At 35.3% G+C, this 26105-nt stretch overlaps 1 protein-coding gene across 3 annotated transcripts; it reads left to right on the plus strand.

Annotated features, from left to right (window-relative positions):
* The first annotated feature begins 1772 nt into the window (after positions 1 to 1772).
* LOC117325025 (hippocalcin-like protein 1) lies at positions 1773 to 19150 on the plus strand. 3 transcript variants are annotated; one of them, XM_033880922.1, is made up of 4 exons: positions 1773 to 1807; positions 9656 to 9761; positions 16334 to 16727; positions 18252 to 19150. In XM_033880922.1, the coding sequence occupies exons 3-4, from the start codon at positions 16338 to 16340 to the stop codon at positions 18441 to 18443; spliced, it is 582 nt and encodes a 193-aa protein (XP_033736813.1). In that variant the 5' UTR covers positions 1773 to 1807; positions 9656 to 9761; positions 16334 to 16337; the 3' UTR covers positions 18444 to 19150. The 3 variants fall into 3 exon arrangements, with proteins under 3 accessions (XP_033736813.1, XP_033736814.1, XP_033736812.1); XM_033880923.1 differs by lacking the exon at positions 1773 to 1807 and adding an exon at positions 6966 to 7051; XM_033880921.1 differs by lacking the exon at positions 1773 to 1807 and having other exon boundaries at positions 9604 to 9761.
* The last annotated feature ends 6955 nt before the right edge of the window (positions 19151 to 26105 follow it).

The following is a 26105-nucleotide window of genomic DNA, read 5'->3' on the forward strand; positions in this document are numbered from 1 at the left end:
CTGGTGTACAGTATATATGTTTATCAGGTCAGACACTGGTGTACAGTATATCTGTTTATTAGGTCAGACACTGGTGTACGGTATATCTGTTAATCAGGTCAGACACTGGTGTACAGTATATTTGTTTATTTATCAGGTCAGACACTGGTGTACAGTATATCTGTTTATCAGGTCAGACACTGGTGTACGGTATATCTGTTTATCAGGTCAGACACTGGTGTACGGTATATCTGTTTATCAGGTCAGACACTGGTGTACAGTATATCTGTTTATCAGGTCAGACACTGGTGTACAGTATATCTGTTTATCAGGTCAGACACTGGTGTACAGTATATTTGTTTATTTATCAGGTCAGACACTGGTGTACAGTATATCTGTTTATCAGGTCAGACACTGGTGTACAGTATATCTGTTTATCAGGTCAGACACTGGTGTACCGTATATCTGTTTATCAGGTCAGACACTGGTGTACAGTATATCTGTTTATCAGGTCAGACACTGATGTACAGTATATCTGTTTATCAGGTCAGACACTGGTATACAGTATATCTGTTTATCAGGTCAGACACTGATGTACAGTATATCTGTTTATCAGGTCAGACACTGGTGTACAGTATATCTGTTTATCAGGTCAGACACTGATGTACAGTATATCTGTTTATCAGGTCAGACACTGGTGTACAGTATATCTGTTTATCAGGTCAGACACTGGTGTACAGTATATCTGTTTATTAGCTCAGACACTGGTGTACAGTATATCTGTTTATCAGGTCAGACACTGGTGTACAGTATATATCTGTTTATCAGGTCAGACACTGGTGTATAGTATATCTGTTTATCAGGTCAGACACTGGTGTACAGTATATCTGTTTATCAGGTCAGACACTGGTGTACAGTATATCTGTTTATCAGGTCAGACACTGGTGTACAGTATATCTGTTTATCTATCATATATACCAGACGTCATCATGACAAGTGTGGCCAATGCGATTTAATATAAGCCGAAGTTTTGGATTTCGTAAACCTTTCCTTGAGCATTCATTTCGACATGTTTTCAGCCCAATATGATGAATTTAAATCCACTGGTTTTTGAAAATGATTAGCGGATGGTGATATACGTGTACTCATAATCACGAATAAATACTAACTACATGATGCCTGAGCATTTGAAAAGCGATTTAAAAAAAGTTTATTCTTACTCTGGTTGATATTGACATGGGTACCACATGAGTATCACATGGGTATTACGTGGGTTCACATTTGTACATAGAAAACTCGTTTACATGCTCTCTTGTTCATAAATGTATTGATATGGGTAACACATGGGTTACACATGGGTACAAACGAAATTTGTCTATAAAAGCCATGCCATAATTTTATATGGTATAGGTTTTAGAGGCGTTATTTGTCGGTGATCAAAAGAGGAGGCCAACACTATACCGAACTTCCTAGTTCGTAAATACGTGATATCATTGTGTAAATACTGAAAATTATCGGTTAGGTCCGCTTACTTTTAAATGTGCATTTGATGAAATACATAATGATTTGAATTTAAATAGTATGACTTTAAATTCTAAAAATATACAAAGGGTAGATATAATGGCGACTTTAATCCTTCTTCTGACATTGAAATATTGCGTAGGACCGACATTGACCCCGATATTGACCCCGACATTGACCCCGATATTGAATACAATGTGTCGATCGCCTCGTCATAACGATAATACTAGGGTAACATGCAAGTGTATGTTGTCTTCAAGTCTAGCCAACCTTTGGGATTTTAAGTTAGACACATGTAGAAGAAAAGGTAAGCCAGAGTGAAATAATTACTATTTACTAAAACAACGCAGGTCACGACACTGATAGCTGGAATAATTACTGTTTACTAAAACGACACAGGTCAGACACTGATGTACAACATATCTGTTTATTAGGTCAGACACTGGTGTACAGTATATCTGTTTATCAGGTCAGACACTGGTGTACGGTATATCTGTTTATCAGGTCAGACACTGGTGTACGGTATATCTGTTTATCAGGTCAGACACTGGTGTACAGTATATCTGTTTATCAGGTCAGACACTGGTGTACAGTATATCTGTTTATCAGGTCAGACACTGGTGTACAGTATATCTGTTTATCAGGTCAGACACTGGTGTACAGTATATCTGTTTATCAGGTCAGACACTGGTGTACAGTATATCTGTTTATCAGGTCAGACACTGGTGTACAGTATATCTGTCTATGAGGTCAGACAATGGTGTACAGTATATCTATTTATCAGGTCAGACACTGGTGTACAGTATATCTGTTTATCAGGTCAGACACTGGTGTACAGTATATCTGTTTATCAGGTCAGACACTGGTATACAGTATATATGTTTATCAGGTCAGACACTGGTGTACATTATATCTGTTTATCAGGTCAGACACTGGTGTACAGTATATCTGTCTATCAGGTCAGACACTGGTGTACAGTATATCTGTTTATCAGGTCAGACACTGGTGTACGGTATATCTGTTTATCAGGTCAGACACTGGTGTACAGTATATCTGTCTATCAGGTCAGACACTGGTGTACAGTATATCTGTTTATCAGGTCAGACACTGGTGTACAGTATATCTGTCTATCAGGTCAGACACTGGTGTACGGTATATCTGTTTATCAGGTCAGACACTGGTGTACAGTATATCTGTTTATCAGGTCAGACACTGGTGTACAGTATATCTGTTTATCAGGTCAGACACTGGTGTACAGTATATCTGTTTATCAGGTCAGACACTGGTGTACAGTATATCTGTTTATCAGGTCAGACACTGGTGTACAGTATATCTGTTTATCAGGTCAGACACTGGTGTACAGTATATCTGTTTATCAGGTCAGACACTGGTGTACAGTATATCTGTTTATCAGGTCAGACACTGGTGTACAGTATATCTGTTTATCAGGTCAGACACTGGTGTACAGTATATCTGTTTATCAGGTCAGACACTGGTGTACAGTATATCTGTTTATCAGGTCAGACACTGGTGTACAGTATATCTGTTTATCAGGTCAGACACTGGTGTATAATATATCTGTTTATCAGGTCAGACACTGGTGTACAGTATATCTGTTTATCAGGTCAGACACTGGTGTACAGTATATCTGTTTTTTCAGGTCAGACACTGGTGTACAGTATATCTGTTTATCAGGTCAGACACTGGTGTACAGTATATCTGTCTATCAGGTCAGACACTGGTGTACAGTATATCTGTTTATCAGGTCAGACACTGGTGTACAGTATATCTGTCTATCAGGTCAGACACTGGTGTACCGTATATCTGTTTATCAGGTCAGACACTGGTGTACAGTATATCTGTTGATCAGGTCAGACACTGGTGTACAGTATATCTGTTTATCAGGTCAGACATTGGTGTATAGTATATCTGTTTATCAGGACAGACACTGGTGTACAGTATATCTGTTGATCAGGTCAGACACTGGTGTACAGTATATCTGTCTATCAGGTCAGACACTGGTGTACAGTATATCTGTTTATCAGGTCAGACACTGGTGTACAGTATATCTGTCTATCAGGTCAGACACTGGTGTACCGTATATCTGTTGATCAGGTCAGACACTGGTGTACAGTATATCTGTTGATCAGGTCAGACACTGGTGTACAGTATATATGTTTATCAGGTCAGACAATGGTGTATAGTATATCTGTTTATCAGGTCAGACACTGGTGTACAGTATATCTGTTGATCAGGTCAGACACTGGTGTACAGTATATCTGTTTATCAGGTCAGACACTGGTGTACAGTATATCTGTTTATCAGGTCAGACACTGGTGTAAAGTATATCTGTTTATCAGGTCAGACACTGGTGTACAGTATATCTGTTTATCAGGTCAGACACTGGTGTACAGTATATCTGTTTATCAGGTCAGACACTGGTGTACAGTATATCTGTTTATCAGGTCAGACACTGGTGTACAGTATATCTGTTTATCAGGTCAGACACTGGTGTATAATATATCTGTTTATCAGGTCAGACACTGGTGTACAGTATATCTGTTTATCAGGTCAGACACTGGTGTACAGTATATCTGTTGATCAGGTCAGACACTGGTGTACAGTATATCTTTTTATCAGGTCAGACACTGGTGTACAGTATATCTGTTTATCAGGTCAGACACTGGTGTACAGTATATCTGTTTATCAGGTCAGACACTGGTGTACAGTATATCTGTTTATTAGGTCAGACACTGGTGTACAGTATATCTGTTTATCAGGTCAGACACTGGTGTACAGTATATCTGTTTATCAGGTCAGACACTGGTGTACAGTATATCTGTTTATCAGGTCAGACACTGGTGTACAGTATATCTGTTTATCAGGTCAGACACTGGTGTACAGTATATCTGTTTATCAGGTCAGACACTGGTGTACGGTATATCTGTCTATCAGGTCAGACACTGGTGTACGGTATATCTGTTTATCAGGTCAGACACTGGTGTACGGTATATCTGTTTATCAGGTCAGACACTGGTGTACGGTATATCTGTTTATCAGGTCAGACACTGGTGTACAGTATATCTGTTTATCAGGTCAGACACTGGTGTACAGTATATCTGTTTATCAGGTCAGACACTGGTGTACAGTATATCTGTTTATCAGGTCAGACACTGGTGTACAGTATATCTGTTGATCAGGTCAGACACTGGTGTACAGTATATCTGTTTATCAGGTCAGACACTGGTGTACAGTATATCTGTTTATCAGGTCAGACACTGGTGTACAGTATATCTGTTTATCAGGTCAGACACTGGTGTACAGTATATCTGTTTATCAGGTCAGACACTGGTGTACAGTATATCTGTTTATCAGGTCAGACACTGGTGTACAGTATATCTGTTTATCAGGTCAGACACTGGTGTACAGTATATCTGTTTATCAGGTCAGACACTGGTGTACAGTATATCTGTTTATCAGGTCAGACACTGGTGTACAGTATATCTGTTTATCAGGTCAGACACTGGTGTACAGTATATCTGTTTATCAGGTCAGACACTGGTGTACAGTATATCTGTTTATCAGGTCAGACACTGGTGTACAGTATATCTGTTTATCAGGTCAGACACTGGTGTACAGTATATCTGTTGATCAGGTCAGACACTGGTGTACAGTATATCTGTTTATCAGGTCAGACACTGGTGTACAGTATATCTGTTTATCAGGTCAGACACTGGTGTACAGTATATCTGTTTATCAGGTCAGACACTGGTGTACAGTATATCTGTTTATCAGGTCAGACACTGGTGTACAGTATATCTGTTTATCAGGTCAGACACTGGTGTACAGTATATTTGTTTATCAGGTAAGACACTGGTGTACAGTATATCTGTTTATCAGGTCAGACACTGGTGTACAGTATATCTTTTATCAGGTCAGACATTGGTGTACGGTATATCTGTTTATCAGGTCAGACACTGGTGTACAGTATATCTGTTTATCAGGTCAGACACTGGTGTACAGTATATCTGTTTATCAGGTCAGACACTGGTGTACAGTATATCTGTTTATCAGGTCAGACACTGGTGTACAGTATATCTGTTTATCAGGTCAGACACTGGTGTACAGTATATCTGTTATCAGGTCAGACACTGGTGTACAGTATATCTGTTTATCAGGTCAGACACTGGTGTACAGTATATCTGTCTATCAGGTCAGACACTGGTGTACCGTATATCTGTTGATCAGGTCAGACACTGGTGTACAGTATATCTGTTTATCAGGTCAGACACTGGTGTACAGTATATCTGTTGATCAGGTCAGACACTGGTGTACAGTATATCTGTTTATTGGGTCAGACACTGGTGTACAGTATATCTGTTGATCAGGTCAGACACTGGTGTACAGTATATCTGTTGATCAGGTCAGACACTGGTGTACAGTATATCTGTTGATCAGGTCAGACACTGGTGTACAGTATATCTGTTTATCAGGTCAGACACTGGTGTACATTATATCTATTTATCAGGTCAGACACTGGTGTACAGTATATCTGTTGATCAGGTCAGACACTGGTGTACAGTATATCTGTTTATCAGGTCAGACACTGGTGTACAGTATATCTGTTTATCAGGTCAGACACTGGTGTACAGTATATCTGTTTATCAGGTCAGACACTGGTGTACAGTATATCTGTTTATCTATAATCTTTACCAGACGTCATCATGACAAGTGTGGCCAATGCGATTTAATATAAGCCGAAGTTTTGGATTTCGTAAACCTTTGCTTGAGCATTCATTTCGACATGTTTTCAGCCCAATATGATGAATTTAAATCCACTGGTTTTTGAAAATGTCTAGCGGATGGCGATATACATGTACTCATAATCACGAATAAATACTAACTACATGATGCCTGAGCATTTTAAAAGCGATTTAAAAAAGGTTCATTCACACTCTGGTTGATATTGACATAGGTATCACATAAATAACACATGGGTATTACGTGGGTTCATATTTTTACACAGAAAACTCGTTTACATGCTCTCTTGTTCATAAATGTATTGATATGGGTAACACATGGGTTACACATGGGTACAAACGAAATTTGTCCATAAAAGCCATGCCATAATTTTATATGGTATAGGTTTTAGAGGCGTTATTTGTCGGTGATCAAAAGAGGAGGCCAACACTATACCGAACTTCCTAGTTCGTAAATACGTGATATCATTGTGTAAATACTGAAAATTATCGGTTAGGTCACCTTACTTTTAAATGTGCATTTGATGAAATACATAATAATTTGAATTTAAATAGTATGACTTCAAATTCTAAAAATATACAAAGGGTAGATATAATGGCGACTTTAATCCTTCTTCTGACATTGAAATATTGCGTAGAACCGACATTGACCCCGATATTGACCCCGATATTGAATACAATGTGTCGATCACCTCGTCATAACGATAATACTAGGGTAACATGCAAGTGTATGTTGTCTTCAAGTCTAGCCAACCTTTGGGATTTTAAGTAAGACACATGTAGAAGAAAAGGTTAGCCAGAGTCTAATAATTACTATTTACTAAAACAAAACAGGTCACGACAGTGATAGCTGGAATAATTACTGTTTACTAAAACAACGCAGGTCATGACACTGATAGCTGGAATAATTACTGCTTACTAAAACAACACGGTCACGACACTGATAGCTGGAATAATTATTATTTACTAAAACAACACAGGTCATGACACTGATAGCTGGAATAATTACCGTTTACTAAAACAACACAGGTCACGTCACTGATAGCTGGAATAATAACTATTTACTAAAACAACACAGGTCATGACACTGATAACTGGAATAATTACTGTTTACTAAAACAACACAGGTCACGTCATTGATAGCTGGAATAATTACTGTTTACTAAAACAACACAGGTCACGACACTGATAGCTGGAATAATTATTGTTTACTAAAACAACACAGGTCACGACACTATTAGCTGGAATAATTACTGTTTACTAAAACAACACAGGCCATGACACTGATAGCTGGAATAATTAATATTTACTAAAACAACACAGGCCACGTCACTGATAACTGGAATAATTACTATTTACTAAAACAACACAGGTCATGACACTGATAGCTGGAATAATTAATATTTACTAAAACAACACAGGCCACGTCACTGATAACTGGAATAATTACTATTTACTAAAACAACACAGGTCATGACACTGATAGCTGGAATAATTAATATTACTAAAACAACACAGGTCATGACACTGATAACTGGAATAATTACTATTTACTAAAACAACACAGGTCATGACACTGATAGCTGGAATAATTAATATTTACTAAAACAACACAGGTCATGACACTGATAACTGGAATAATTACTGTTTACTAAAACAACACAGGTCACGTCATTGATAGCTGGAATAATTACTGTTTACTAAAACAACACAGGTCACGACACTGATAGCTGGAATAATTATTGTTTACTAAAACAACACAGGTCACGACACTATTAGCTGGAATAATTACTGTTTACTAAAACAACACAGGCCATGACACTGATAGCTGGAATAATTAATATTTACTAAAACAACACAGGCCACGTCACTGATAACTGGAATAATTACTATTTACTAAAACAACACAGGTCATGACACTGATAGCTGGAATAATTAATATTTACTAAAACAACACAGGCCACGTCACTGATAACTGGAATAATTACTATTTACTAAAACAACACAGGTCATGACACTGATAGCTGGAATAATTAATATTACTAAAACAACACAGGTCATGACACTGATAACTGGAATAATTACTGTTTACTAAAACAACACAGGTCATGACACTGATAGCTGGAATAATTAATATTTACTAAAACAACACAGGTCATGACACTGATAACTGGAATAATAACTATTTACTAAAACAACACAGGTCATGACACTGATAACTGGAGTAATTACTGTTTACTAAAACAACACAGGTCATGACACTGATAACTGGAATAATTTATATTTACTAAAACAACACAGGCCACGTCACTGATAACTGGAATAATTACTATTTACTAAAACAACACAGGCCACGTCACTGATAACTGAAATAATTACTCAAAATGACAGTGCTATAGAAACCAACTGCTACAAGGAAACCACGCCTCAAAATGACAGTGAGATAGCCACCAACTACTACTAGGAAACCGTGTCTCAAAATGAAAGCGAGATAGCCACCAACTACTACAAGGAAACCACGCCTCAAAATGACAGTGAGATAGCCACCAACTACTACTAGGAAACCGTGTCTCAAAATGAAAGCGAGATTGCCACCAACTACTACAAGGAAACCACGCCTCAAAATGACAGTTAGATAGCCACCAACTACTACAAAGAAACCGCGCCTCAAACTGACAATGAGATAGCCAACAACTACTACAAGGAAACCACGCCTCAAAATGACAGTTAGATAGCCACCAACTACTACTAGGAAACCGTGTCTCAAAATAAAAGCGAGATAGCCACCAACTACTACAAAGAAACCGCGCCTCAAACTAACAGTGAGATAGCCAACAACTACTACAAGGAAACCGCGCCTAAAAATGACCTAGTAAAACCCGGCAAACGAAAAACATCTCTTAGCAATTAAACAAGTATTTAAACGATAAAGCAGGTTTTCTTTTCTGAGCGCGTAAACACAATAGCGTTGTACACCAATACTAACCAACTGTTTAAACATAGTTTAATGAATGAGGAACAACTGAAGACGTTTGTCAAAATTCATCACGCAAAATTCCGGTGTTTTCTCCACAAAATGACTATATATAGCTGTATGATCAGTGAAGTAATAGCGACAATACAGACAAGAAAATTGTCGAGTTTTCGAGGAAATTCGCCCCCTCAACAAGACATATCCAAATTAAAAACGATCGTATATAGACAAAACAAATGAAACGGTTACATAATAAATCCTCTGTATTGTGTCACCGAAAAACTGCATTATACAAGGAACGTCACAGAAAAAAACCCAAACGTCTATATAGCTAAGGAGAACATATCCGGGTATCAGATACCCTTACCGCGGAGACACGATTCACACAACTATTTAACTGTTTCATTTATATTTATACCAGGAAATTCATCAGCGACAGACATCATACTGTGAGTGAGACCGACATAGTCACAGCTCAGACTAGCGCCCGTGGAACATCCCTTGTCGACCACATATCGGTACTACAGGTAGGTTTAGCGTGTTGATGTGGCGATTACTTGTATTAAATGTCGGGACTGTAATATGATTAATGGTTGGATCTTACATGGATGTACATCATATAACCTAAACCGTTAACGTAGTCTTACATATAGCGAAGTACTAGTAGACAAAGACGGAACATGTTTCTCTAATTCATTTATATCTTTCATTATTATTGATATATAATGCTTGTCATTTCTAATCTTGGTATCAAACGAAATGTTACTTCACATCCTTTCCAAAATTTGAATAAGATAAACTATATATAACACAACTAACAAAAGGAATGATGAGTAACACAACTTACATAAGGAATGGAGGGTAACACAACCTACATAAGGAATGGAGGGTAACACAACTAACATAAGGAATGGAGGGTAACACAACTTACATAAGGAATGGAGGGTAACACAACTTACATAAGAAATGGAGGGTAACACAACTTACATAAGGAATGGAGGGTAACACAGCTTACATAAGGAATGGAGGGTAACACAACTAACATAAGGAATGGAGGGTAACACAACTTACATAAGGAATGGAGGGTAACACAACTTACATAAGGAATGGAGGGTAACACAACTTACATAAGGAATGGAGGGTAACACAACTTACATAAGGAATGGAGGGTAACACAACTTACATAAGGAATGGAGGGTAACACAACTAACATAAGGAATGGAGGGTAACACAACTTACATAAGGAATGGAGGGTAACACAACTAACATAAGGAATGGAGGGTAACACAACTTACATAAGGATTGGAGGGTAACACAGCTTACATAAGGAATGGAGGGTAACACAACTAACAAAAGGAATGATGAGTAACACAACTAACATAAGGAACGGAGGGTAACACAGCTTACATAAGGAATGGAGGGTAACACAACTTACATAAGGATTGGAGGCTAACACAGCTTACAAAAGGAATGGAGGGTAACACAACTTACATAAGGAATGGAGGGTAACACAACTTACATCAGGAATGGAGGGTAACACAACTTACATAAGGAATGGAGGGTAACACAACTTACATAAGGAATGGAGGGTAACACAGCTTACATAAGGAATGGAGGGTAACACAACTTACATCAGGAATGGAGGGTAACACAACTAACATAAGGAATGGAGGGTAACACAACTAACAAAAGGAATGATGAGTAACACAACTAACATAAGGAACGGAGGGTAACACAAGTTACATAAGGAATGGAGGGTAACACAACTAACATAAGGAATGGAGGGTAACACAACTTACATAATGAATGGAGGGTAACACAACTTACATAAGGAATGGAGGGTAACACAACATACATAAGAAATGGAGGGTAACACAACTTACATAAGGAACGGAGGGTAACACAACCTTCATAAGGACTGGAGGGTAACACAACTTACATAAGGAATGGAGGGTAACACAACTTACATAAGGAATGGAGGGTAACACAACTTACATAAGGAATGGAGGGTAACACAACTTACATAAGAAATGGAGGGTAACACAACTTACATCAGGAATGGAGGGTAACACAACTTACATCAGGAATGGAGGGTAACACAACTTACATAACCAATGGAGGGTAACACAACTTACATAAGGAATGGAGGGTAACAAAACTAACATAAGGAATGGAGGGTAACACAACTTACATAAGAAATGGAGGGTAACACAACTTACATAAGGAATGGAGGGTAACACAACCTACATAAGGAATGGAGGGTAACACAACTAACATAAGGAATGGAGGGTAACACAACTTACATAAGGACTGGAGGGTAACACAACTTACATAAGAAATGGAGGGTAACACAACTTACATAAGGAATGGAGGGTAACACAACTTACAAAAGGATTGAAGGGTTACACAACTTACATAAGGAATGAAGGGTAACACAACTTGAATAAGAAATGGAGGGTAACACAACTTACAAAAGGATTGGAGGGTAACACAACTTTTATAGGTAAATAATGGTAACATAACTTATATAATTAGATAAGGGTCATACAACTTACATAGGTAAACAAGGGTAATACAATTTACATAGGTAAATAAAGGTAATACAATTTACAGAGGGAAACAATGATAACACATCCCACACGAGGAAACAAGGGCAATACACTTCACACAAGAAAACAAGGATAAAAGTAAATAACGGTTATACAACTTACATAGGTAAATGAGGGTAGTAAAATTTATATAAGTAGATTAGGATTATACAAGTTACATACGTAAATAAGGGTAACACAACTTACATACGTAAATAAGGGTTATACAACTTACATACGTAAATAAGGGTAATACAAGTTACATAAGTAAATAAAGGTTACACAAGTTACAAAAGTAAATATGGGTAGCACAACTTATATAATTAAATAACGGTAAAACAATTGACATAGGTAAATGAGGGTAATACAAGTTACATAAGTAAATAAGGGTTATACAACTTAAATAGGTAAATAACGGTAATACAATTTACATAGGTAAATAAGGGTAATACAAGTAATATAAGTAAATAAGGGTTATACAACTTAAATATGTAAATAAGGGTTATACAAGTTACAAAATAAATAAGGGTTATACAAGTTACAAAATAAATAAGGGTAACACAACTAACACAAGAAAACAAGGATAACACACATCACACAAGAAAACAAGGATAACACACATCACACAAGGAAACAAGGATAACACCTCACATAAGGAAACAAGGATAACACACATCACACAAGGAAACAAGGATAACACACCTGACACAAGGAAACAAGGATAACACACATCACACAAACAAACAAGGATAACACACATCACACAAGGAAACAAGGATAACACACCTTACACAAGGAAACAAGGATAACACACCTCACACAAAGAAATAAGGATAACACACCTCACACAAGGAAACAAGGATAACACAAATCACATAAGGAACAAGGGTAACACACCTCACACATGGAAACAAGGATAACACATCTCACACAAGGAAACAAGGATAACACATCTTACATAAGAAACAAGGACAACACACATCACACAAGGAAACAAGGATAACACACCCCACACAAGGAAACAAGGATAACACACCCCACACAAGGAAACAAGGATAACACACCTCACACAAGGAAACAAAAGATAACACACCTCACACAAAGAAAAAAGGATAACACACCTCACACAAAGAAATAAGGATAACACACCTCACACAAGGAAACAAGGATAACACAAATCACATAAGGAACAAGGATAACACACCCCACACATGGAAACAAGGATAACACACATCACACAAGGAAACATGGGTAACCCGCATCACACAAGGAAACAAGGACAACACAAATCACACAAAGAAACAAGGATAACACATCTCACACAAAGAAACAAGGATAACACACCTCACACAAAGAAACAAGGATAACACACCTCACACAAGGAAACAAGGATAACACACCTCACACAAGGAAACAAGGATAACACACCCCACACATGGAAACAAGGATAACACACATCACACAAGGAAACAAGGACAACACAAATCACACAAAGAAACAAGGATAACACATCTCACACAAAGAAACAAGGATAACACACCTCACACAAAGAAACAAGGATAACACACCTCACACAAGGAAACAAGGATAACACACCTCACACAAGGAAACAAGGATAACACACCTCACACAAGGAAACAAGGATAACACACCTCACACAAGGAAACAAGGACAACACACCTCACACAAGGAAACAAGGATAACACACCTCACACAAGGAAACAAGGATAGCACACATCACACAAACAAACAAGGATAACACACATCACACAAGGAAACAAGGATAACACACCTCACACAAAGAAACAAGGATAACACACCTCACACAAAGAAATAAGGATAACACACCTCACACAAGGAAACAAGGATAACACAAATCACATAAGGAACAAGGGTAACACACCTCACACATGGAAACAAGGATAACACATCTCACACAAGGAAACAAGGATAACACATCTTACATAAGAAACAAGGACAACACACATCACACAAGGAAACAAGGATAACACACCCCACACAAGGAAACAAGGATAACACACATCACACAGGGAAACAATGATAACACGCCTCACACAAAGAAATAAAGGTTACACAACGAGTGGTTGTTGGATATGGAATTTATTCCACACTAATAAGTTATTTTTTAAAAGTTACAAAAGACACGAGCTTTAGCGAGTGTTTTTTGCAACTTTTAAAAAATAACTTACTCGTGTGAAATAAATTCCATAAATTCCATAATTTCCGCGCGTGGTATAAACAGATTGTTAATCAACAGCTGTAATGATTAACTGATGGTCTGAGAGTTGAATAACACAGGGTATTGTGGTAGAAACAAGGATAACACACCTCACACAAGGAAACAAAGATAACAGATGCTGCATCATAAAAAAGAGTTGCACATCTTCCATAGACTTTCTAATATACGAGATATTTTGTGAACATTTAAGAATAAGATTAGTTTATATATATATGGTATGAAATATTTGCACACTAGTGATAGTTTTAAACATAATAGTTTTATTTACTATATACATTTCACCTGACTGTCGAGTCTGCAGTTAAAGGACTATTAAGTTGGACCACCAATTGTAAAGACGTAACCTAATGCCCTGGAATGTGTTAATGTGTGTCGACGTCACAGACAGAGGACATCTACTGTGATCACGGCAGCTGTAACGCGATGCTTACACAAATACAATAGCAAGTCACATCACAAAGAAATCGGTAGCTCTGGTATCGGTATAATGATCTGACGATGTTAACTATAGGAGCAGGGATTGGTAATTAGATCAGTATGTACTCCGGATATAAACCGAGCAATTCTGTCAACACAAAATATAAAGCTGCTCAACGCACCTCAATCATTATTCTATTATTTATTTCTCTTCTGTGGCCATCAAAATGGGCCAAGTCCATTGTGGTATGCTACTTGGCATAAGCTATATCGTTGAATATTTCATTACAGTTAATACCATGGTTATCTTTCGTTGACTTAAAAGTTGACCTAGCCAATCACACACATTACCAAGTAATACACGATGTATTAACGGGGCACTTTATTTCTACTTTGCTAGTAAAAATAGCATATTACTAATCTACAGGTACTGTATGATAAGCTTTGATGAGTTCTCAATCCCCAATAGCCATTTTTGTTCGATTCAAACTTATCTATTTATTCTTTTTTCATCCGCGAAACTGACATGAAAAGAAAACAATCATTATAACTAATGAAAACGAGGTGAAATATGAAAACACTCATTTTCGTAAGAAGCTTTAGAAAGTACGAGGAGAATACGACCAAACGTTCCGGAAGGGTAAGATCTTCAGCCATCATGGACGACAAACGTCATACAAATCTAGGTCATATCTATTGATGATAAGATACATGTTTAGCCAAAGACAAATCTTCCATATGGTTCTTTGTTAGTAAAATATCATGTAAAGCATCATGTGTTAGCTATAACATATTAATTAGTCCATACAATGTTGATATATATTTGATAAACATTTTTACCAATAAAATAAAAGTATTGCAAAAACGTTACATGTAAATAGTTATGCAGTCGGCATAATAACATTACCTGGTAAGATCATCAAAATGTCTGATACATGTATCATATTACAGAAGATAATAAAATATTACCCAGTTATATCATAAACTGTTATGGTCTTCATCAACCAGTATCTATGGAAATGTCCATCGTTTGTTATTTTTCAGTCTTGCTATATAGAAAAGGGAATTACCCATTGGGAAATTTAAACTATCGAGTTTATCATGATACTGGTTACGTTATAAGTAAAGATATGATATTGAAGCGTCAATAACGCCATTAAGTTCAACTTATTTCCGGAATAACAGGTTGTTCCTCTCACTTGGAATGAGGAAAGGTAGTGAAAAGAGTGGCTATTCAAATGTTTTGATAGAAGGATCGAATGTTGCCTTACGTTAATTCCAGAGCTGCAACCCTGATTTAATGGTAGTAAGAAGCTTATATAAAGACCCAGTTATGATGAAGTGTAGTAATCCGATATAAACGAGGTAGATCCGTATCTTTCTCATTAACCAACATCTTGACAGTTTTCCAAACTAACGAATAATGAGTAGGTATTGTCTTCCTGAGTATAGAACCTAACTCCTTGTACAAATGGGAAATGTAATAATGGTGTCAGATGAGGATCAAATTATTAGATGTTTTATACAACAACCACAAAAATGTCATTTAAATCGATAAATCTGCTTTTGAAATCGGTATAAGGGAGTAGAGCATTTTCTTTTGTTTCAATTTTGATTGTAAGCTGCTAGTTATTTCAATAATTGTTGACATAAGCCTCCTAATTAAAGACGTTTCTTTCATAGAAACCTTGGATCGATAAAGAACAACCATTTTATTCGAAAATGTATCGGAAATCAATGAAATAAATACTTTATGACTAAGGTTATGAAAGTAATATGATATATATTTGTTTTTGCTTTTCATTGTGCCGACGATTGTCTTCTCCGATCGCAGTGTCATGGGGAACAAAAGCAGCTCACCGAGTCCAAAGACCATGAAGGAGTTACGAGATGTTATATCACATGAATACACTAATGAGGAGATAGAGTCATGGTATGATGATTTCAAAGCGTCCCTATCTAAAGGCGAGTCAGCTCTACCAATGGAAGCCTTCATTAAGGTATATAGCAAGACGTTTGTGGGCGAGACGACCCGTTTCGCTGAACAAGTGTTCCGTGTGTTTGACACCAACGGCAATGGACGTGTGGATTTCAAGGAGTTTATGTTAGGAATGTACGTGTCTGGGTCCCCTTTGGATGAGGAGCAGAAGCTTGATTGGGCCTTCAGAATGTACGACAGGAACGGGGACGGTTACATTACCAAGGAAGAGATGCTATACATGTTCGATGTAAATATATAATACATTATCTTATATGAGTGAATATAGTACATATGAAATATATTAAACGATAAAAAGTCCATCATTGTGCTGAAGCTATCTTCTGCAGCAACAGGATTTATTCCTGCTGATTTATCAAAAGTACTTGCATTTTCTAAATATAACTACATTATATCATCATCCACAACTTCTCTAATCAGTTCCCAGTTCCAAATAAATATGTATAATATTCATCCCCCTAATAATTGGACCTCTTAATTTCTATTGATTGTGGGAAATCCTACCGAGTATGAACCTGAAAGCTGGGAAATACATTTAATTAATCTCAACCGCAGATTTATTTCTCTAAGCGTTGTTGGCCCTGATGTTATGTAAATCCATGCTGCATTGATATGTCATATGGAGCTTGTGTAATAACAATATGGAATCTTACTTGAAAGATAATGATAAATGTTGTATATGTTAATTAAAGGATGATTGTAAACACTATTTTATTGAATGTCAATGTGTAGATTCCTTGTGGTATTTTATCGTTGAACTTTTACGAAAACATATCAACAATGTGCAACATAATTTATTTCTTTGTTTTTGGAATTATTCAATTCAAGACCCTTTCATTTCTGAAGAGCATTTGTTCGCATCATATCCAGTATAATCACAATTTTGGTAGAAATAAGGCCATTTTGTTGATTGGAAATGATTCAAATTTGATTAGAGTTATAATCCCAATAACTGGGTCTGTGTAAGACTGATCTTTTCTCTACTTTTACCTTCTTTCCTCTTTTACTCTTTATAAACTTATAGCATGACATGAAATATAAGAAAGATCCAAGAACTTCTGAGAAATACAGGTAACAATCGCTGTATGTCGACCATTTTGTTTACCTGGACAGATTCAAAACTGAATGGGCACAACTAGAGAGGAGGGAACCTTCATATATACTTATGAAGTTTGAGAAATATCTCAGTTATCAAAATCAAATATGGCCGCTGTTGGTCACTTGAGAAATATCTCAGTTGTCAAAGTCAGAGATGGCCGCCTGTTGGTCATTTGAGAAATATCTCAGTTGTCAAAATCAGAGATCGCCGCTGTTGGTCACTTGAGAAATATCTCAGTTGTCAAAATCAGAGATGGCCGCCTGTTGGCCATTTTGATTTCCCGGGCACAAGTAGACACCAAGGAAAATCCAATATGGCCAACTGACGGCCATTTTGTTTTACCATCTGCTGATGGTGGGCTAAAAAGTAAATTAGGTCTACCCCCAGGACAGAGAGATGGGACAAAATGTGTCAAATCCCTCTTCATGTATGTATATACCTTACAATCCAGATGATCATGTAAGTGTATCGGCCCATCATCAATGCGTCATTAAAGATTTTTTTAAAATAACATATAAAATCTAAGACCCTTTCTAAGGGATATACGGTTATAAACGGCTCAAATACAGCAACACAACACTCCTCTGATTGTTTGTGTTCCACTTTACCAACATTGTTTTTTTACTCATAATTGTTCTATTTTGATAATTTCAGGCAATTTGTCGTATGACATTGACAGACCTTCCGGCGACTCATTCCACACCGGAAATGTTAACAGACCACTTCTTTGAACATTTCGACGAGAACAATGACGAAAAAATAAGCAAGGAGGAGTTCATTTCCAAGGCGAGGACGTACAAGGAGATAATTGATATGTTAGAGGTCGATCCATTCCCAGAAGACTGACAATGTATTCCGCTCATTTTCTGAACTATGACTGGAATATCAACAGTACAATGTGTGACTAAATTCAAACGTCATTGATCCAGCTGCTGTTTTATAAAATTGGTTGAAAATCCCGTCATTTAAGCAACAATTCGAACGATGTATTCTCTTCATTAAAATGGTACCATACTCCCAGTTTGACGCTGAGCAGGCCTAGGGACAGGGATACATAGGGAAACTGAACCATCTGAAGTATAATGAACCGAGAAAGATGTTCTATCAATGTTTCCTACAATATGACATTTCAGTGAAATGATACTATAAACCGTTCAAACAGGTACACTCCTCTGGTAGGTTGATAGGATGTAATAACCAAAATCATCCAGAACACCATCTCGGCTTACTAATAGACAGGTTCCATCAACCAAACTCATCCAGCACACTATCTCGACTTAATCACTTACAGAACAGGTACCATCCTCTGGTAGGTTGATAGGATGTAATAACCAAAATCATCCAGCACACAATCTCGGTAACTCAGTAATATAATGGAATGAATGATCTTTTCAACGGCCGGAAGTATTTCAGTTTCACAATATTTTTTGTGGTTGAGGTAGAATTTAGGTTACTAATGAAAACAATGATACCTATAGGTTTTAGCAGCTATTGTCATCGCTTTTGAGAGATGAGCACGCAACGCGCTTTTTAATAAAAGATATATATTCGCATGTGTGTTTATAGTTGTTTTAATTCATATTTGCTCGGAATGTAAATGGCCTTTTAACACAAACAACAGTAAGGCTAAGCTGTAGTACAGTAGGCTAAAGATGGATTTAGTACTATCTTTTCGTAGCTCATTTGCAAATATAATTTTATAATAATTTCAATATCTTAAATCAGTGCATTGACACAGAAAATAATTTGAGCCGCTCGTCAATTTGACGCTTCAAATTTTGACTAACACTAGTGCTGCATGTAAGTTCTTTTGTGTTGTCCTATATACAGAGGTTAGCTCTATGGTTTAATCCTGTTTCTCTCAAAACTGAAAATCTAGATCAAAATTTTTTGGGAGAAACAGGATTTGTTTACACAGGGGTCTAATTATTTAGTAAACACAGAAGGTAATTATCTCTCTCATTCATTTATTGCAAAATCCAGGTAAATACAGGTAAATACAGGTAGATAGGTGATAGAACTACAAAAATGTCAATTTAATGTTATACTTTGAGATATGAAATTACATATTATTTCATTGACAAAATCATATATACGTGAATATACATGTATATTTCAAACATATTCTAAACTTTAAAAAGTTAAAAATAATGTATTACACACATATATGTACTTTTTACTGGTGATATGATACTTGTACAATGGATAACTAATAAGCACTATATTATCTTCAAAATACAATATAATAAGCACCATATATACATTCATACATACATTACCAATGAACACTATTTATATCATAAATAAACCAATAGTTTACTTTCTCTGTATACTATTTGCACTGTATAACAAAAGTTGAATTTATAGCCAGGATGATACATTGTTAACAGAACTTTATGTAACTATGTTGTTTTTCACTCCATATGTAATAAATATGTTGCTCGGTCGCCATAGTTGATGTAGTCGATGTCGCCGTTGTAGTGGTCTGTCAGCTGCCCAGTCTTGTGTCTGTATAGTTTGGATACTTCTTCGTCGTAGATGCCGGGTATGGGTTCGAGTTTCTTCCTACACCTCTTCTTTATGCTGTTCATTATCTTCTGAACTTCCCCCTGGAAATGGTTGGGTGGGTGGTTGTGTTGATGACCGAATTTTACAGGAATATCCTTGGTAATGTTGATGGTTGCAGGGCAGTCTTTATCACAGCATCTCCAGTAGGTAGTGTCTCTGTAGTTGTTCTTCACCATGTACCGGTATCCAACCTGAACTAGAGCCCTACCACCATACACCCCCCACATTGGTTTGGTTTGCAACTCTTCTCAGGTTGAACGAATAGCTTAATTGGTACAGATAACATCTCTCCAGAAGATGAGCATAGCCTAATTAGTGACACATCTCCTGAAGTTGATAATTTATAATATGGGGATACATATAAAAAATAAGTCAATTATATAAAAAATGTTGAAATTAATTTATCATCTTATTAAATTGCGCGTTTTATTTTTAAATTCAAACCATTTATGAATATATGGATAAATCTAAAAGAAGTCAATTATAATCACTTCAATAAATTTATCATAAATTATATACATAATTTTTTTTTTATTTATTTCTTATTAAATTCCACGTTTATTTTAAAATTAAAATAAATTTATCATAAATATACATGTATACATATATAGCTTTTTATTTTATCTATTTATTTCTTATTAAATTACACGTTTTATTTTTAAATTCAAACTATCTGTGAATATATGGATAAATCTTTTATTGTTTTTTATTTGTCAACTGATAAATTCAGTAATAGACACCTTAATTTACCTGTACAGGTAACAGGAACGTTGATTTACCTGTACAGGTAGCAGTTAACTTAACTGTTAAAACAACACTCTCCCTATATTGTTTACATAAGTTTTTGGGAGAAACATTTCATTTCATTTATTATCTCAACACCTATACAGGTATGGGGTCTTCCCCGAACACCAACTCTGGTTAGGGTGGGGTGTTTACATAGGGATTAAGGTGTGTTGATAGGGAGTTATAGTCTGTTACAGAAATGTTCTCAGTGTAAGAACACAGGTAAATCAGAACACAGGTAAATCAAGATTTTTACAAGATTTACAAGATTTTATTGGTTCACTCATGACATATATACATATGTAACAAGAGGTCATAAAGGGGAAAAAGAGAACTATTGGATGGACAAAGTAATCAATAGACAAATCAAGATAAATCATACAAATCATGAATTATTCTAATGTTCTTTACATACTTAAAAGCTTAATTACTCTTTGGATAAAACGACTTACTTTACTTAACAAACCTGAATTACATATAGAGAACATTCCTTTCATTTTGTCACAATTAGGATTAGTATAATAATATTTTGGTATATAAATTGCTCGTAGTGCTACAACAGAATCATTTTTACAGACATATAGATAGTGGTACTCATCACCAACACAGTTTGTACAGAGAGGACATAACCTTTCCTCGCGAGGAACGTTATTCCATCTCCCTGTCTCTATAGGAAATTTTATATTAGAAGTTCTAAATTTACACAAATATCTTCGGTCGTTATGATTCAATTTCAATAGGTATGGTTCAAAATTAAACTGAGATTTATACAAAGAATATACTTGTCCTCGCGAGGAGCTATCAATTTCATTAAACCATTTTTGAACAAATTGATCTTGAAGTCTTTGTTTAATGATTATTTTAAGATATTCTCTATTACTTGTACAAGAATGTTGAAGTAACCATATATCATTAAAACCAGTATTGTTCAATATGTCTCGTATATATAATAACCATCTAGAACTAAATACTGAATCCTGATGTAACTTGTACATTAATTTATACATTGTAGTAGATAATTTCATTTCGCCTGTTATGAGTTTATGCCAAAACATAATCATTCTTGTTTTTATTTCAATTTCTAAAGGGTACCTACCCAATTCACCATATACCATATAATTTGGCGTACTTGTGCGAACATTTAAAATCCTTTTACAAAACTGTAAGTGTATTTTTTCAATAATCTTAGTATTTTCGTAGCCCCAGATTTCACATGCATATAACAAAATTGGCATAACAAGTGCATCAAATAGTTTTAACTGCAGATCTATCGGTAATGAAATATTTCTAATTTTTGTATACAATGCGTACATGGCTTTCTTTGCTTGTTCCGATAATTTACTTCTGGCTTTTGTGAAAACACCATTATAATTTAACATTAATCCAAGATATGTATAGGAGTCTTGTATATCTAAACTCTCATTATTGAATAAAAAGTTGACGTTTCTTCGACTTTTTCTTTTTTCAAATATTATTACTTTTGTTTTTTGCGTGTTAACCGAAAGTTTCCATTCATCACAATAGTTTTGAAATTCGTTTAATGCATTCTGTAACCCATCTGGTGTTTCAGCCATAAGAACAGTATCATCAGCATATAATATAACAAACAGTTTTACATACAAATCCAGGTTTTGTTCACTTAGTGTATATACATCATTCAAAAACGGAACATTATGTTGGTCAAAAAAAGTTTCTAAATCATTAAGAAACAAGGAAAACAAAAACGGTGACAAATTTTCCCCTTGTTTTACCCCGACATCACACATGAAGAAATCAGACTTGTCATTACCGTTAATTACACAAGATTTTGTATTTTGATAAAGATTATAAATGACCTTGAATATTTTCCCCGTTATTCTACTATTCTGAAGTTTTCTCCATAACCCCGCTCTCCACACAGTGTCGAACGCCTTTTTAAAGTCAATGAAGGAGCAATATAGTTTTTTACCCTTCGAGAAATATAAAGAAATTAATAAATGTAATATGAAAATATTTTCGGTGGTAGAATATCCCTTTCGGAATCCGGCTTGGGCGGATGACACTAGATTGATTTTATCGGCCAATTTGGTTAATCTATCATTAACTATAGAGGTAAATACCTTTCCCAAACAAGATACAAGTGTTATCGCTCGATAATTATCTGGGTCCCTAGGGTCTCCTTTGTTCTTATATATTGGTTTAATTATACCTACAGTCCATTCCTGAGGCACTCTTCCAGTATTAAGAATTATATTAAATAGTTCTGTATATAGAGGCAAACATATGTCTATAGTACTTTTTATGTATTCATTTCGTATTTCGTCAATTCCACTAGCTTTATTATTTTTAAGATTTTCTATAGCGTTTATTATTTCCGCTGCAGTAATTTCTGAATTAAGGTCTTCAGTGAAATCATCCTCATCATCTAAGAAAGTAATATCAATATTATCATCTTCATAATTGGCCGAGTTCAATTTTTTGAAATAATCGTAAAGTTCATTTATCGGTATTTTACTTTGACACGTTTTTGATTGGCCTGAGACCTTATTTAGCATATCCCATAAAAACTTTGGATTGTTTTTTACAGAGTCTCTTAATTTATTCTCCATATTAAATGTATACTTTTTATATTCTTTATTTACTGCTTTTCTATAAATACGACTTCTCCTTTTTAGTTCGTTTTTATTCGCAAAATTTTTTATTCTGCTATAATTTTGTTTGGCAGTATGAAATTCTTTACGAAGTTTTCTACAATTAGCCGTAAACCATGGTTTATTATTATCATTTCTTCTGACTTTGTGTACAGGTTTACGTCCAAATGACATGTTAGCAGCGGTAGTGAATAAAGCACTAATACTTTTAGAAACATTATCAAAATCAACTGGGGTCTTCCCCGAACACCAACTCTGGTTAGGGTGGGGTGTTTACATAGGGATTAAGGTGTGTTGATAGGGAGTTATAGTCTGTTACAGAAATGTTCTCAGTGTAAGAACACAGGTAAATCAGAACACAGGTAAATCAACTCACCTGATTCAAGATTTAAAGATTTTATTCACTATTCACAAAGTGTGTAATAAGAGGTCAATATGACAAAACAATGTACAAAGCTTACAGGGTAATAACATGAAAATACAAGAGTGTATATACTAACGATGTTATAAACAATGTTATCTCACTATACATATAATAACTACAATACAACATATGAAATAATATACTTATCTATTATCTACTTGAAATACAAAGTTTTTCTACAATTTTCAGGAAATGACTCACTCTAGATAATAATGACTTGTTACATATTTCAAACATACCTTCCATTTTAGTTAAACTTGGATTTATATAGTAATAATTTGGAATGTATCTGTGTCTAAACTCTGTCACTAAAATATCATTGCATTGAAATAAATAGTGGTATTCATCACCAATACCGTTATGACATAACAAGCAATTACGATCATTACATGGTATACCAATTCATCTACCAGTTTCAACAGGTAACTTTAAATTTGACATTCTAAATTTGCTGATAATAATGCGCTCTTGGGAATTAAGCTTAATTAGATAAGACTCAATGTTAAACTGTTTTTTAAAGATAGAGTAAAATTGTCCACGAGACGATGATTGGATAGTAGAAAACCAGTTTTGAATGAATTGGTCACATAAACGTCTTTTAAGCAGTGTTTTAAAAACAGTGCAAGGGGTTTGGTATATCCAAATGTTGTTAAAACCAGTATCATTAAGTATTTGTTTTATATAGCTAAGCCACTTAAAGTCTGCTACTTCATTTTCTTGCACTTTGTAGCCCTTCAGGAGATTCGGACATCAATACGGTAACATCTGTATATAAAATAAATAATCTAACATATACACCAAGAGTATGTTCACATAAACTATCAATTTCTTGCAAACAAGAACCATTATTTTGTTGAAGATAATCTTCTAAATCGTTAAGGTATATAGAAAAAAAATGGTGACAAATTTTCGTCTTGTTTTAAACCGACGTTACACATGAACAAATCAGATGTCTCAATTCCGTTTCGAACACATGATTTAGTGTTATTATATAAATTATTGATAACTTTGAAAATTTCACCCGTGAGGGAAGAGGTCTGCATTTTTCTCCATAATCCGATACGCCACACCGTATCAAACGCTTTTTAAAATCAATAAATGAACAGTATAGTTTTTTTTATTTTTAGAGAAATAGATAGAGATAAGAACATGTAGTATGAAAATATTTTCAGTGGTTGAGTATCCTTTTCTAAAACCAGATTGTGCTCGAGATATACTACTTTTTTTTTTTTCTCTAGTTTACATGTTTACATATTTATATATATTTTAATATAATATTGTCATTATAAATAGTAATATATACATATATATTTAGTGCTTTGAATTTAGGAAATAGCTTCTGATTTTTATTTGTTTTTATATATATATTGTAATCTGATATTGGTTCTATTGATAATAAAATATATAAGTTAGGCATAGTGCTTTGGAAATTTGATTTTTTTTATTTCATTTTTATTACTAGTAAAATCATCTATATGATAGTGCTTTGTATTAGAAAACTATATATCTGATTTATTTACCTGAGTTGACCCTTTTTTTTTTTTACCTGAGTTGGTATTCCATATTGAAACAGGCTATAACTAAACTTCAAAGAACTTCCTACAATAACACCTCCCTTTGTCTTCACCAGAGTTGGTGTTCGGGGAATGAGCCACAGGTATACAGAGATATACTACAAAATGCAATACATGTAAATTTACAATAATATGGAATTTGGTGAACATGCGTGGATATACAGAGGGATGAAAGTATCATAAAGATGTAAACTTGTATTTGAATTAAAATATCTACTCAGGGGAACATACGAAATAGATTTTTTTGATAAAGTTACATAACTTTTTTAAGGAAGAGAGTCTTTTGGACATCATGCTATCTTGCAATGAAATTACACTATGTCGGATGATTAATTTTTGAGGTAAAAAGCTTCTCCTTTCAATATTTAAGGTCGAACATTCAAAAATATAGTGATATTCGTCTCCAATATCTCTTTTATTACATTTCTGGCAGAGACGTTCTTCCCTCGGTATATGTCGCCAACTTCCAGTTTCAATAGGTAAATGACTAATGTTCTGAATTTACACAATAATATAGCATCTTTTC

This window comes from Pecten maximus, chromosome 4 (assembly GCF_902652985.1).
Source record: "Pecten maximus chromosome 4, xPecMax1.1, whole genome shotgun sequence".
Lineage (NCBI taxonomy): Eukaryota > Metazoa > Mollusca > Bivalvia > Pectinida > Pectinidae > Pecten > Pecten maximus.